The sequence below is a fragment of the Lactuca saligna genome, chromosome 1 (assembly GCF_052625555.1).
Source record: "Lactuca saligna cultivar CGN05327 chromosome 1, ASM5262555v1, whole genome shotgun sequence".
Lineage (NCBI taxonomy): Eukaryota > Viridiplantae > Streptophyta > Magnoliopsida > Asterales > Asteraceae > Lactuca > Lactuca saligna.
Genome location: NC_136417.1, coordinates 47,474,487 through 47,489,688, shown reverse-complemented (window position 1 = coordinate 47,489,688; position 15,202 = coordinate 47,474,487). Strand labels below are relative to the sequence as shown.

Genomic DNA, 15,202 nt, shown 5'->3' with positions numbered 1-15,202 from the left:
CATGATTTGGCAACTTTTATCCCAAATTTTTGTATATTTGACAATTTAAGCCCAAAAATGGGTTTTATGTTGAAGTATGTTTAACACAATCTTATAAGTTATTATTCTTGACTTGTTTGGTGTAAAATAACTTAGATCATGTTTGTTTACTTTCTCATGTCATAGATCTCGAGTTAACACCCCTTTTTAATTACATGTTCATCATAAAAACACATAAAATCATACATACATACATACATAAAATCACACATAGCATACACATACACATAGATCTACACATTTTCTTGTATTCTCCCCCATAAAACATATGAAAACCGAAAAGAGAGGGGTATGAAGCTGACCTTGAGTTGTGGTTTCGGTTTTTGAAAGAAGTGATGAAGAAAGTTTCGATCCTAGCAAGTCTTCTTGGAGGATCTCGAACTTAGATGTTTCTAAGAGGGTGATCATGAGTTTGAATAGATTAGGAAGAGATTTTTGATAAGAAAAAGAATCAAGATCATATATCCAAGCAATAGCTTACCTTAGATGATGAATTTATGGAATAATCTCCTTGAAAAGCTTCCTAAATCTCGAAAATTTGGTGAAGAGTGAAGAGAGTTTCTTTGAGAGTGTTTGAGTGAAATGTGTGTGTGTGTTTGTGTTGGTTTCGGCCGAGAGAAAAAAAGAGAGGAGGGAAGAAAGACTTTTGAGTTGACATGCATGAAAACATGAGATTTTTGCATGGGTTTCTAATGGTTAAATGTGAGGTGGCAACCTAAAGTCAACTCCTTCTCTTTTGGGTTGTTGGGTTGAGAAAAGGAGAGGGGAAAGAAAAGAAGATTGGGCCTTGAATGCTTAAGCCCATATTATGATTCAATTAGATAATTTTTGGCCCAAAATAAATCAAAGGATGATCTTTATGATCCATTAGGGCTAATTAGATTTGTTATGGCCCAATAAGGCCCATTTAAGATAAACTAGTTCATTTTACGCTTGTAAGGCCCAAAATATTAAGTTTCATGTATAGGGGTCCAATTAGAGCTCATTTAAGAGTTCTAAAACCCAAAAAAAAATCAAATTGGAAACTTATTGGTCCATTAGGCCCAATAAGGATATCCTAGTCCAAAATGGACTTAAACTAGGATTTTTAGGGTTTCCAACCTTTTGTTGACTATTTGATGCGCTCTTATAAAGTGTTTGGTGGAAGTTTTGTTGTTATTGAATAAGAATCATACATGTTTTCACATTGTTGGTTCATATTTGGTATCATTGTTCAATGTTTACAAGGCACTAAATTCCAAGTTGTGACAATATATCTCCCTGCTCAACCTATCCGAGCGTCGTGATGTCAGGCTAAACGGATCTATCTAGGTCAAGATTTTTCAAGTCTCTAGATTCCTTAAGTTCATCTATGCCTAGTCCAGTCCATTTCAAATCTTTCATGCCTACCAGCGCATCGAGCACAGAGCGTAGATGGTTCAACTTAGGTACGTTACGCAAATTCAGATTGCCCGTTATCACTTGCTAATTTCATTTCCCAAAACATCTCCTGCAAACACATTCCATTAACACCATATTTTTGATTTTCTGATTTTCTAATGTTTTTGTATTTATTTACCAAAACATCTCGTGCAAACACATTCCATTAACAACATATTTTTGATTTTCTGATTTTTTAATGTTTTTGTATTTAATTTTTTTTAATTAAAATTTTCTAATTTTTGTTTTGTTTTTATTTCTCCGCCTAAATTTGTGCATAAGAGAGAGACAAAAGTAAATGCGCAAATTTAAACTATCCTAAAACAAAAATTAGTCTTTAAAGCGAATCAGCTTAAGAAAAACTTAGGAGTATAGAGAAGAAAACTCAAACCGTAAGTCACCAATTGAATTTGCATCTAGAAGGTCTGAAAACAGCACGCATAATCTCAGAACAGATCCAAAAATTCTTCACATTGTTAAGCACTAACCCCATGAGTGATCCCTTCCTTTCTTCCCTTCTTGCAAAGGACACATACTCTCAAACAAAGGTTTCAATGTCGTACAATTGAGAGATACCTCCATATCATGTGCCTGGAACAACCACTACCTACAAACCGAAGTCTGATGATATGCCTCCATAGCTGCTCCGACATAGAGCGAGACCAGTCCATTTTGAAACTGGGTCGACCTTTGTCATCAACACATGATACTTTCTCCCATAACATGTCCTGTTTATCACAAACAGAAGATGTAGAAATATTAGAATCATTAGGAGATTTAGGAGATTGAGCCTTTGGTACCCATTTATAGTTGGGTTTAACCCATTTCTTTTTCGATTTGATGGGTGGCTCAGTGCTTGCTTTTGATCTTGATGTCGGCCGTTGAGATGACTTTGATTTTGGATTCACGGGAGCATTTCTTGGATTTGGCTTCTTGGCCGACATTCCATTCTTGCCATTGGGATTTGGATTCTTTGCCTTGCGGGTTTGATTCTTGGCCTTCTGCGCATTCCAGTCACCATTGTCTGAACGTGACCTTGAGGGGTTTTTGTTGGAGTATCTCCCTCTTGGCGCGTTCTGCCACCCTTATGCATAGTAGGGAACGTATGCGCGATTAGGACAATTTTTGGAAATATATCCAGGTGTTCCACAGTGAAAACATGTATTTTTCTTCACTGTAAAGTTGTTTATACCTGCTCCTGGTGGCGTATCCTTGCCTTGTCTCTTATTGATCCCACATGCACACTTGCAACAAGCACTCTGTTGCGCTGGAATTAAAGGCCTGTATTTCTCAACGGCAGGTTTGTTAGGAGTAGCAGAATTCGAAGCAACAATTTCTGATTTCAAGGAGTCATTGGTTTGTTCAGTAGTGTTCTCCTTGTTCTCATCTTGTGCTACTTTACCTGTACAAGAAGTAGAAACATTAGAATCTTCAACCTGAATACCTCCTGACACAAATCCAGATGGTTTTCCATATTGAAGATTTGCCTCCTTGTCAATTTCTTTATGTGTCATAGGGATGGATGTGTAGTTATGATTGAAAGGTGGATGAACACTATCATACCCTAGACCCTTTTTTTTTTATTATCTTTGAATTTTAATTGGCTTTCAAATAAGGACTCGACTGTCTGACTTGACGCAATATAATTTTTAAAACTAACATCTGTTTTTGCACACTTAATTTTCAAAGTGTCAAGTTCTTCAGTTACAGCAGCAAGTTGTCTCTTAATATAGTCATAATTTTCACCCTTGTTGTTATACTCTTTCTGAAGTTTCCTAAAGGCCTTGGTTTTTGCTTCTAATTCAGCATTCAGGGGTTTTTGTCCTTTCCTGAGTTGATATCCTTCATATCTCAGGTCCTCAACTTCTCTTTTTAATAAATCAATTTGTTCCCGAAGAAATTTAATCGTAGTTTCACAAGCTGGAGTACATGTAACTTCAGTGACCGGAATGTTTTCAGAACTCATTGTTTTTCCACACTTCAAAGCATCAAGTTCTTCAATTACATCAGCAAGACTAAGATGATTGAGATCTTTTGTCTTCTTGATGATAGCCACGTTCATATCCTACGATTTCGGAAGTGAATTCAGTAGCTTTTTGTTTATCTCAAACTTAGACAAGAAGATCCCAACTATATTCATCTCAGTAGTAAGTGTAGTAAATCGCTGCAATTGGGTTTCGAGGGTTTCTCCAGGGATATAATCGAAAATGTTGAAATTTTGTCTTAACATATCCTGACGACTCTCTTTCATGTTTTCAACTCCCTCGTAGACCTTAAAAACCATTAAAAAGCACAACTAGAAGCTAAACTAAAACTTAAAAGTCAAACCCTTTGACTACACACCTTAAAAGTCAACTTTAAAAAGTCAAACTTGAAAAATCAAACCGAAAAGCTAAATTTGAAAATTTAAAAGTTAAATGAGAAAGTCAAAGTTTAAAGTCAAAGGCAAATTTTTAAAAGTCAAAGTCAAAATTTTAAGTAAAAAGTCAAAATTAAAAATAATAATAATAATAATAATAATAATAATAATAATAATAATAATAATAATTATTATTATTATTATTATTATTATTATTATTATTTGATTTAAAATGGAATTTAAAATTAAAAGAAATTTGAATTTTGGGCTGAAAGTGTAAAAAATGCGAAATTTAATCGAAATTAAGAGGCCTTAAGATTTAAAAGGGGGAGAAATGTAGCAACTCGTAGCCTAGAGGAGTTGGAAGTAGCGCAGCTTGGTGAACCAGAGGTCCTGAGTTCGAACCCCGTCACCTCCGCTGCTGCTGCGAGGTGCGAAGATCGGCCGTGAACTCCGAAACCCTAGCCGCCGTCCGCAAACTCCGGCGCACCCTCGCATGTTTCGACCAAAAACACCGATTTTTCGACTTTGAAGCTCCAAAACTTGATCAAAACCCTTTTTTTTATGAAAAACACGAAGAACAAACCCCCCTTATTTTTCAGAGATCTATCCAAAGATGCAAAAAATCTTTCAAAAATAAGATCAAATAATGCTCCAAATCTGACAAAATTGACTGATACAACCAGTGCTCTGATACCAATTGTAAGTCCCTAAAATGCCTGTGAATCAATCAGATCCGTTTGATGATGCGAAATCCCAATCAAACGGATGATGTCAGATCAAATAGAAGAGAAGGAGAAGAAGAATAATATGAATCTTGTTTGAATTGATTAGAATGAAGTTCCCTTACAAGATTCACACACAACACACATTTATTCTTCTCTCTACTGTACACTATCTACTATTCATTAATCTATACTCCTCACACTAACACCTATATATATATATACCCCTTGTGTGTGTGTGTATATATATATATATACACACACACACACAAGGGGAACATGGGCCGTAAATGGGTTTACGGTCGTAAACCTGTTTATGACCGTAAACACAGCCGTAAACACGTATACGGCCGTAAACACCAAGTTGTTTACGGTCCAAAACACAAAAATACATTTTTTTTTCTAGAAAAGTAAAGTATAAACCATATTTTTGACCCAACATTAGGTTCATTGCCGGCCTAGATACATAGTCATAAATGAGCCAATGAGATGTATATCAAATTTTACAGTAAATGTAGTGTTATATAACCCATTATATCCATCTTATATATAACGCCCAAGTCGCCATGTATAAACTTTAGCCATTATTTCAATTTAAATCAAAGACTAGTCCATGAGTACGTTGGCGTACACTAGGTACGCACAACATACTCCTTTGCATGCATGTATCTGGGTGATCCCTACGTATGTTGGGTGTATCCATGCGTACACAGGGCGTACTCAAGCCAGGGGCAACCCTTAATTTTTAGGGTTTGCATCCTATTTAAACTCATTAAGTGCCTCAAGACCATCCCTTACCAGCCTCCCTTGGCTCTTAAGTCATATCTCGAAACCCTAATCCATTTTCCCTAAAGTTTGAGCTTGTGTATGTGTGTGTGTGGTGCTTAGAGAAGAAGAAGAAAAAGAAGAGTTGTGAGTAAGCATTGGATTAGAAAGAGCTTGTAAATCCAGAGGTTTCCCATCATTTCTAGCTTATGAAGGTAAAAAGTTTCTACCTTGATGACTCCATGTGTTAGTTTGTAGTTTAGGGCTTATTTCTTCATAAAATGGTCCTTTAAGGCGTTCTTGAGAGTATGAGCTACTCTAGAAGGTTATAATGTAATGTTAGATCCTAGTGTTTCTAACGTTCCGTGAGCATAAAAATGAAGTCTTGATGGATTAAGTTCAATCATGCAAGGATTGAAGGTGGTTTCATGAAGATAATATAGTTTAATCCAAGATTTTCCCCATTAAGACATGCAAAAGCATAAAGTTGGCAACTTTACAGATTAATGCACTTTAACAAGCCTAGATCTAATATTAGATGTTGGGTCTTAACTGGTTAAGGCCTTGGATCGATGTTTTGGCTAGTTGCAGCGTACGCAGGGTGTACCGTGGGGTACGCTGCAAGTATGCATTTGAGGTCCCGATGATGCGAGGGTTGCAAGTACATCGGGCATACTGGGTGGTACACTGAGCGTACTCATCAGAGTGTTGGGCTAGTTTCTAGTCATGTAAGGGACTTTGGGCTCCTGTTAAGTTGCAATATTTTGCTGTATTGGGTCTTTGGGGCTTAGGCCCATTTTGGACAAAGATTATCTATTGGGCTTCGTTGCTAGTAGCATTTAGGCCTTGATGGGCTAGGCCCAATAAGGCAAGGAATAAGTAAATTTCCCCCTTAAGGCCAAGATTTAGGGTTTGGACTTTCGGGTTGGATTATTGACCTAATTTCTAATTAGGGTTTCTTTACTTGGGATTTAGTGGGGATTTCCGGTTCAGCAGCCCGATCATTTGTTTGACTGTCAGCAGACTGAGGTGAGTTTGCTCACTATACTATATGACACTAGGATATGTTGTGTGCTTGTAGTCTTTGTGATTCTTATTGTATTTGTTATATGCATAAGTTCCTGTTTTCTATATGTATGTGGGGTGAAATAAACCCGGTACAACCTTGTGCTGACATAAGAGTTGAAATAGACATGGGGTAAAATAGAACCGGTACGACCTTGGGCCGACATATGAGTTGAAATAGATTCGAGGGTGAAATAGACACGGGGGTGAAATAAACCGGACATAGCCTTAAGCTGACATATATGTATGATATGTGGTATTTTCCGAACTCACTAAGCCTCATGCTTACGATTTTTAGTTTATGTTTCAGGTACTTTCAGATTGAAGGGGAAGAGCTCGGGATGATCGCATTGCAGACATCATATTGTTCCGCATTTTATTTAACTCTGATGTATTTGGATGATTTTGACATACTCTGATTTCGTTATGGTTTTTATAAAATGTTTTGGATGATGGTTTTATTATTATAAAAATTAAAATTTATAGTCTTAAATTTTGGGACGTTACATTCTCAGCTAATTTAATGACTAGGTATCCAAGTCAGCAATGAAACCGATAAAATGTATGTTACATAGAGAAAATGGTCAATTGATCACTAAATTTTAGTTTTAGACTTATTCGTAAATTAGGCTAAAATAATATGATTTTAATGAAACATGCAAGTAATGAAACCGGTAAACCATAAAAAATGAGTCAAATCGCTATTTTTATTGGTAATTCATATTTTTTCGCAAATAAATTTTAATTTGAGATTATTTCAAAAACTAAAGTAATATTTTGAAAACATAATATTTAAAGCTTTTTCCAAGATTTCCCCTATATTTCATTGCAATTAAGTTTTAGTAAAACCCCAACCTACCTCTATCAAAGATTAATTTTATGCATCACAGTAGGTCAAGATAACTAAAAAGGAAGTGATTCATATACAACAGTTTTTTTACCATACACAACAATTTATACATTATAGAGCTGTACAATACAACATTTTAAAGCATCAATTGTTGTGTATGGAAAAAAATTGTTGTGTACAAATCATCTCCCTAACTAAAATACTCTTTAATCTTGTTAATTTTGTGGTAAAGTTTGGAATTATGTGATACTTTAATAACTAAGTGATTTATTTTAAAAAAAATTGCAAATCTTTCGAGGGAAGCTATAAAGACGACCTCGAATTCTCTCTGATGGTGAAAGCATCTCACTGCTGACAGCCGTAATCACCAGCGATCAGACGCTCTCTCTCTCTCTCTCTCTCTCTCATTGGCTTTAAATTTCTGTGATATACTCTTTCATGTCGAAAAAGTAGACGCTTCATACTGAACAAAACATTTTACGGATTTTGGAACGGTTTTGAACACCGACATCAGTGTGTTTTCAATATTGCTTCAATTTTTCGGAATCATATCACAATTGAAGTTGAAATATATCGCATTTTGGCATTGAAAGTCAAGTCATTACTTCATGCATTTGGATCCTACATCAGTCACAATCTAGAGCCATATATTAATTTTAATGTGGATTTTGTTGTTATGGATTCGACATCAAACATATCTACTTGTTAAAACATTAGCGTTACTTGGAAAATTTTATGTTAATCGGTTTAATAACCACATCAATTTATAGTTTCATCAGTAATCCTTATTTTACATTAGCAGTTATTCTAAAGTCAGATATGAAGATCAAGAACACTAACATCCATTCATTCCTTTTGTTACAACCTTCATCACCTACAAAAGCATTAAAATTTTCCTTTATGTCACATCCTGCTGGATTTTAATTTCACAACTTCATAGCAAACATCTGAAACTCTTTGTCCAGTTACTGTGGCTACTCATTCCCTCCATACATTCCCTTGTCTTTTGTTTGAAGTTAAATTTTGTATTCTATGATGTATTCATATTCAATGAATCTTCATTCTGCGCAAAGATATGTATGCCAAAAGTCTGTAGCCAAACACCATAGTTGCCAAAGCAGTAGCTTCCTTCATACCACTATCTAGTTTTATTCCATCAATTACTGGACTTATGGTTTCATATTGCACTTTCAAAAGTAGTCTGTATGTGTGATAGTTGAATGACAAGTAACGTAACCACGATATAAATATCGGAACATTCTGCAAAATAAACAAAGTAATGGAATTAGTCATTCCATTCCATGATCATGCTTGATTCACAAGTAGGAATGGAATGAGTCATTACCTTCACAAAATACCCTCCAGCCAACATGAAGGCCATTACAGTTACAGAAGCCAAAGTTGTTGCTCTTTTCAAGTCTGTAAGTGTAGCACCAATAGCAAGCCCAAGTCCCTGTCATTTACTCATTGTCATTTTTTTTTTAATTTCTTAATTCGAGTTTAATTTAACCATGGTTAGATGGAAAAAGGATATACCTGAGCTGCAACAATGCATAGGAAGACAATAACCATGGTTAGGAAAAATGACTCTGCAGTTTGTCTTAACCCCGCCATGAAATAAACAACAAGAAGGAAAAGCATTGGGAGAAAAAGATCAAGTGGAAGGTCGCTTGTTGTTCTTGCCATAAAATAAGCACTTAATCTATACATATCTGCTGCTCTTTCCTTATTTAGCATAGCTCGTTCTTGAGGAAACGTGAAAATCGCTGTAAAAACCGGAAAAAATGCCCAAAACACAGCAATGAAGAACAACAATCCGGCCTGAAAACCAATATGTAGGGTTAGATACAACAACATGTTTTGATTTTGTCTGGATAAAGAACCCTTACTTGATTATCGAGTTCTTTAGGGCTATGAACAGCCGATTGCCACCATAAAAGTCCTAAAATGACAGCTGTCACAAGCACTTGTGTGATTCTCAACCAACTAAAATAATCATGTTGCCTTTCTTTAAGCCCTCTCCAAAACAATATCGAGTATTGCTCCCTCCAGCTTGCTCCCCATTCGCGTTTCATTGACCCAACACCCGATTTCATATCTTCATCAAGTGATGCGCGAATCATGAGCTGCTTCTTTGTTTCTTCAGCTACTCTTGTTTCATACGCCTCCACTAAATACTATAATACAAAACCAAATTTCAATCGATTGAAAATTAGATAAGTTATAAGATGTTTGTTATGTTAGGGGTGTTTGATAACCTCTGAATGGAACCACTCAGAGGTGACCTCTGAATCAGTTAACATTTGATCCAACCTCTGAATGGTTAAGTAACCGTATACTCTCTGATCCATTAAGAGGTTGGAATCATTTAACAGTAAATGGTTCGTGTAATAATGTTGCTTACATCATGAACAACTGCGGGTGTGTGTTTCCCACTTTTTGTTTCTCTTTCTGAATTTCCTAATTGGACTCTGTCTTCCAATTCAGAAGGAACAGAAACTTCATTCATGTTTCCATTTGCAAGATCTAGCAAGAATTCAGCTGGGTTCATTGCGATTAATGGAGAACATCCGATAGATGAAAAATACACCAGGGCCTCTGATGCTTTCCCAAAGTAAAGCAAACTCCCTTTTCCAAGTAGGATTAATTTGTCAAATTTGTGGAAAAGTCTGCTCGATGGCTGGTGAATTGTCGTAACCACAGTCTTCTCTGTCTATAACCAATATTCATGAACAATGTTAACTAATGATTATGATTAAATGTTGGGAATTGGGATTATATATACTTGAAGTGTTTGATTCTTTCTGGATAATTATACCTCCGCTATGTCTTGTAACAATTCAATTATCCTGAGAGCTGTTGTTGAATCCAAACCGGAAGTTGGTTCATCAAGAAACAAGAGAGAAGGATTGATTATTATTTCGTTTCCAATGCAAACACGCTTCCTCTCTCCACCTGAAACTCCCCGAACAAAGGACCCACCTATCATTGTATCTTGACACCTGTTTAAGCCATATTAATTGGTAATTACTAATTACTCGAATTATTTTGAATTTGATTCGGGAAACCATTATACCTTTCTAAACCAAGTTCACGGATGACATCTTGTGCGCGTTTTTCTTTCTCCTGTTTTGTTAATCTCTTTGGTAATCGTAGCAAAGCTGCATATGTTAGTGTTTCCTTCACTGTTAAATGAGGAAACAAGACATCATCTTGTGTCACAAACCCAATCCTACACATTCATATGGGCATAAATTAAAACTAATTTCCATTCATTTTTTATAAAACCAAGAATCTTTAAAAAAAAAAAAAAATACAAACTTGCTCTTTAGCAACTTGGAGTATGGTTGATCATTGTAAGTGATTGATCCTCCTGGGACAGGATCCGGAAGCCTCCCTCCGAGCAAACTTAGAAGTGTAGTTTTCCCGCTTCCGGAAGGTCCCATTAATGCCAAAACTTCACCTGGATTTACTGCTCCACTTATTCCATTCAGAATATCCTTTTCGACTGTAGAGGTTAATCCTTTTATTACTACCTTGTATGTCACTTCTGTAAACTGCATATCATATGATTCATAATTTCATATCATATATAAGTATAAAACACTCTTAATTAACATGCACTTTAGTTTTATTATGCAACTTATGACTATATATGTAATTAATTGATCAAGGCAAGTTCTGATGGTTGATATGAGACCACTTTTGTTAGCTTTTTTTTTTTATTGGTTTATAAAAGTAGTCTTGTACATAAATGCCATAGGATATGAGACTCTGTACAAGACTAATTAACCTGACATGATTTGAGTTGCGTTGATCTCATAATAGATAAACCTCCATCCTTGCCTGTCCAAATAGATACTAGAGAAATTAATCTGTTTTTATAAACATGTATTCCACAAATTAAGGTTACAATTTCATACATTAATGTGAACTTTTTTTTTTCTCTCTTTTTTGTTTTTTGTCTGAATCTTGATACCTTTAGAAATATTGGCAAAGTGGGTTCTGTCTGAAACTTCTTACGCGTCCCGGCTTCAATGTCTTCCGCTGTAAGAACCATATTATAATGTCAAATATACGTGTCATTCTGTTTTTGCTTGAAGTACAAAAGATTAAGGGGTTGTTTCTTTATTATTATTATTATTATTCTCACTAAATCGTATGGATAAAGTGTTGCATACATAATATGTGTTTCTTTTCTACACTATAAATCGTCTTAGTGAGATTGAATGACAATTTTTCCAAAATAGATAAATTTCACAAATAGGTAAAGAGTTAGTATCTTAAATTCTTAATACATTAATTCAGTTTTTTTTGTCTCGACCTATTATGTTATTATGCAAAAAAAAAAAAAAAAAAAAGTCCTGTATAGTTGTTAAGATTTATGAATAACTCATTAAACACATTAAGTTAAAAAGAAACACGCCATAAGTTCGCTGGATGAAATCTAGGTCATGCTATTGTATTTCTCCATGGTTTTCTCATAATTCATGAACCCGATTTTCTTTTTTGGTGTTCTGTAGAAGGTGGGACCTACGAAATAGACATGACAGACGAGGAAACGGATCAAAATCGGAAATAAAGATACCAATGATAAAAGTCTGTTTTTTGCTTGCTGATGGATGCATGGTGCATGTTCTTGGGGACCAGGTGGCGGAAGAAACCGATAAGAGAAGAAGATAAAGCAGACAGACAGTGGGCCAATTGGCCCACTTACGACGTTAAAGTAGACTTTGGGCCTGTCCAATTAACAAAAGCTGGTTACAGTTGTACAATTGCGACTATTATTTTGTTCTTTGGAAAATGAAAGCTAAAGTTGGATGCTTAATCTTTCATTTTCTTTCGTTTTATCATACCATCGATGTCCTTTGATTTCACTAATCCGTAGGGTGCATGCACTTCAGCTTAAACTTACATTACACGCGAGACAAAACTTTCCTTTCACAACAACTTGTTGATGTTTGTTGGCTAATATGAAAGTAGGAATTTGTACTATGGACACTTGTTGAAATTTACTAGCTAATATGAAAAGAGGAATTTGTATATCATATTGGTAGAGTATAAAAAGACAGAATCTTTGATATTTGTTGGCTAATATCAAAGGATGAACTTGTATTATATTGGTACATATAAAAAAAAGTAGATTATTGAGATTTGTTGGCTAATATGAAAGAAGAAACCAGCGTCATTTTTGTATAGCACAAAAAGAAAAAGTAAGCGCCATCATCCATGCCTATAAATAGAGTCTAGAGTTTTAACATCAAAATGTCCGGACCAAAAATATATCTTTTTTAATATAACGTCGAAAAAAAGTATTTATGAATTTGAATATTTTGAAAATTTAATTAAAAGATGCATAATAATTTTGATCTAATTAGAACCATACTATCAATTTTTAGGTGTTACTAGTTCATATTTTTAGTTAATGCGGGAAAGGTAACCATCAGCTTTCGAAAAAATAAATTCATGATATTTATAGGCATAAACATTTTTAACTTATCGCATCTTATAATCTTATTAATTTCACACGGCTTTTAAAACTATACTTTTTACCATCATGTTTTATTGTTAGTTTGAACTAAATATAGTTAAATGTATTACTAAAAACATGAAGGTATAAATTTGAAAAAGCTAGAAAAAATAATAATAAATTTTTGAGCTACTTTTCAGCTGCTTCTTGCCAATCAAAAGTTTGATCATGGGAGCATGTGAGCTGGACAATTTCTAGCCATCAACTTCATTTTCTTACTATCTTGACAAACCCTACCACCGAAAGGCTAATTCGACCATGTTACTGTATCATTTGTAATAAAAGTTGCATATTGTTTCACATTTTTTGTGACTATCTCGAGGGAAAGTGTCGCTAGTTAAAAGATCATGTTACTTTCTACATACGTGTAAAGTTTTAAAAAAAAATGAGATTAATCGAAGAGTTCGGAATACTTACGTATGTCATCATCACTGAAAGGTCTTGAATCTGTAGTTTCATCAGGAGGCATAGTGAATCCAGTGAATGAGAACGAGAACCCTAAGCTAGCACTTGAAGCTCGACTCAAGGCAGCTCCACTACCAACTTCATCAAGTTCAAATTTCATTTGAGCACTCCTTGTCTTTCTAATGTGTGTGTTTTTGCCACCACGTCCGGGAGATGCAAGCACTGTTTGTCTACTAGACTTTCTTGATAGCGTCCCACCACTACCACCGCCGCCACTATCTCCGCCACTTGAGGCTTCACCTGCCTTCATTGTAGCCGTTAGAGTTTCCGCAAGTTGATCTGACTTTGTTCTCCATAACCCTAGATTGGGATTTGGGTTATCCATTTTTTCCCTGTATAATCAAGTTGCTAGTTAGATATGTTGAATCCTAGATTTTATGTCAAATAAGCTTTTATGGAGATAGAGCAGAATTCAACTTAAATAAAGACAAATGTGTGATAATTGAGACACTAACAATACTCCCCATAAGGGCTAAATAGGGAGATGTGATGAGATTATATTAGATGTCGAGTCATTGAGGTGTTAAACATCAACTCTGATACCATTTTAGATATGTGGAGTCGTTGATTTTTCTTTCTCAAAAAAACTTTTGAAGAGAATGTAAACTCCAAAGTATATAAATTAACCGAGTTTAACCCATGTATAATAATCAGATATTTATCAGAAATAGCATATCAACCGACCAAAACGATACCTCAATAACTCAAATGCAAGACACTATTCCCACTCAAAAAGAGTGTTTACATGTGCTTTTTTGTGTATATGAAAACAAGAGATGAAGCTATGAATTACACAAAAATGTTTGAAGGATTTAATGAAAGAGAAGCATTCTTTTGAAGGTTTTGTTAACAAGTATAAGACATGGTGTCATGTGAAGGTTTTAGAACTCTTTACTTACCGAAGGGAAAACAAAAGAATGATCGAAGTCTTCTTGTATCAAAATGAGGGAGAAGAGAGAGAGAGAGAGAAGGAGAGAGGGAACCAAAGTGAAGTTTGATCGACTTACTATGCTAGGTAGCTCCAACTATCTCCTTTTATACAAAAAACCAATTATAGCAACACTAACATGTGAATGACGAAAATACCCTTGACCTTGACTTAACTAAAAACAACAAAACACACTCATAATTTCTATGATTTTGAATATCACTCAACTCGACATGTATATATACATATATTCTTAATTACACATTTATTGTAACATTTTACGTCAAACTTAGTTGTAGACTTGGACCTTCCAATCAGAAATGCCGTACACGTGTCGAGGGACAAAATAATAGTTTGATTTTTTTCATGTTTGCTTATCTTCGTCTAATCTTTCGATTCGTGATTGGTTTTGAGACCGATTAGTCGGTTTTTAGAACTTTTAGCAATATATTTGGTGGGGTTGGACTTTGGAAGTGAAGGTTAATAGAGATAGTGATGGAAAGGTACATAAGTCATGAATCTCTAATTAAGTATTGCATGCCCTCCGTATTGTGAGGCCTTCATTCGTTCTCAACTTACCCTTTTCTTAGGGTACCAAAAATCTTTTGGAATTTTTCTCTTATCATTGCATATACACTCACACATCATCATTTATTTTCCGTTATTAATTATTTGTATATGTAATATAGTATAGATCTAGTAATTATATACTCACGGCATAAATCTTCAATATGAAGTCGTTAAGCATAATAAATTTAAGATGCAATGTTACTAATTAATTGTAAACGTGTTTGAATGCATATATGATATATCAAAAATTTTATTCCAGTTACGAGCAGTCGAGCACACATGTGGGTTTGTATGTGTGAAAAAGAGTATCAATTAAATTGTAATTTATGTAGAATGAATATGGGGTCTCATCTCTCATGCACATGTAGCTTCTATTTTTGTTCGTATTTTGTGTTTCTTATTATATACATTTCTTGAGATAGCTTGATATTATCTAACAACAATAAAATATTTTTCATCATAATAATAAAATGATTATATGAAACGT

At 34.8% G+C, this 15,202-nt stretch overlaps 1 protein-coding gene across 2 annotated transcripts; it reads right to left on the bottom strand.

Annotated features, from left to right (window-relative positions):
- Positions 1-8,042: 8,042 nt before the first annotated feature.
- Positions 8,043-14,252, bottom strand: LOC145035501 (ABC transporter G family member 22-like). 2 transcript variants are annotated; one of them, XM_078984038.1, is made up of 11 exons: positions 14,117-14,252; positions 13,170-13,549; positions 11,202-11,269; positions 10,544-10,779; positions 10,299-10,454; positions 10,041-10,224; positions 9,627-9,935; positions 9,112-9,399; positions 8,759-9,043; positions 8,568-8,675; positions 8,043-8,482 (listed from the first exon to the last, which is right to left on the bottom strand). In XM_078984038.1, exons 2-11 carry the CDS (start codon positions 13,540-13,542, stop codon positions 8,270-8,272), a joined length of 2,220 nt encoding a protein of 739 aa, XP_078840164.1. In that variant the 5' UTR covers positions 13,543-13,549; positions 14,117-14,252; the 3' UTR covers positions 8,043-8,269. The 2 variants fall into 2 exon arrangements, with proteins under 2 accessions (XP_078840164.1, XP_078840169.1); XM_078984043.1 differs by lacking the exons at positions 13,170-13,549; positions 14,117-14,252 and adding an exon at positions 11,016-11,068 and having other exon boundaries at positions 11,202-11,262.
- Between the last annotated feature and the right edge of the window lie 950 nt (positions 14,253-15,202).

Coding starts and splice junctions, on each gene's coding strand:
- LOC145035501 (XM_078984038.1), bottom strand. CDS start 13,542: ATGGATAACCCAAATCCCAATCTAGGGTTATGGAGAACAAAGTCAGAT. Junction 8,676..8,758: donor TATGCATTGTTGCAGCTCAG/GTATATCCTTTT, acceptor AGTAAATGACAG/GGACTTGGGCTTGCTATTGG. Junction 8,483..8,567: donor CTGGAGGGTATTTTGTGAAG/GTAATGACTCAT, acceptor TTTATTTTGCAG/AATGTTCCGATATTTATATC.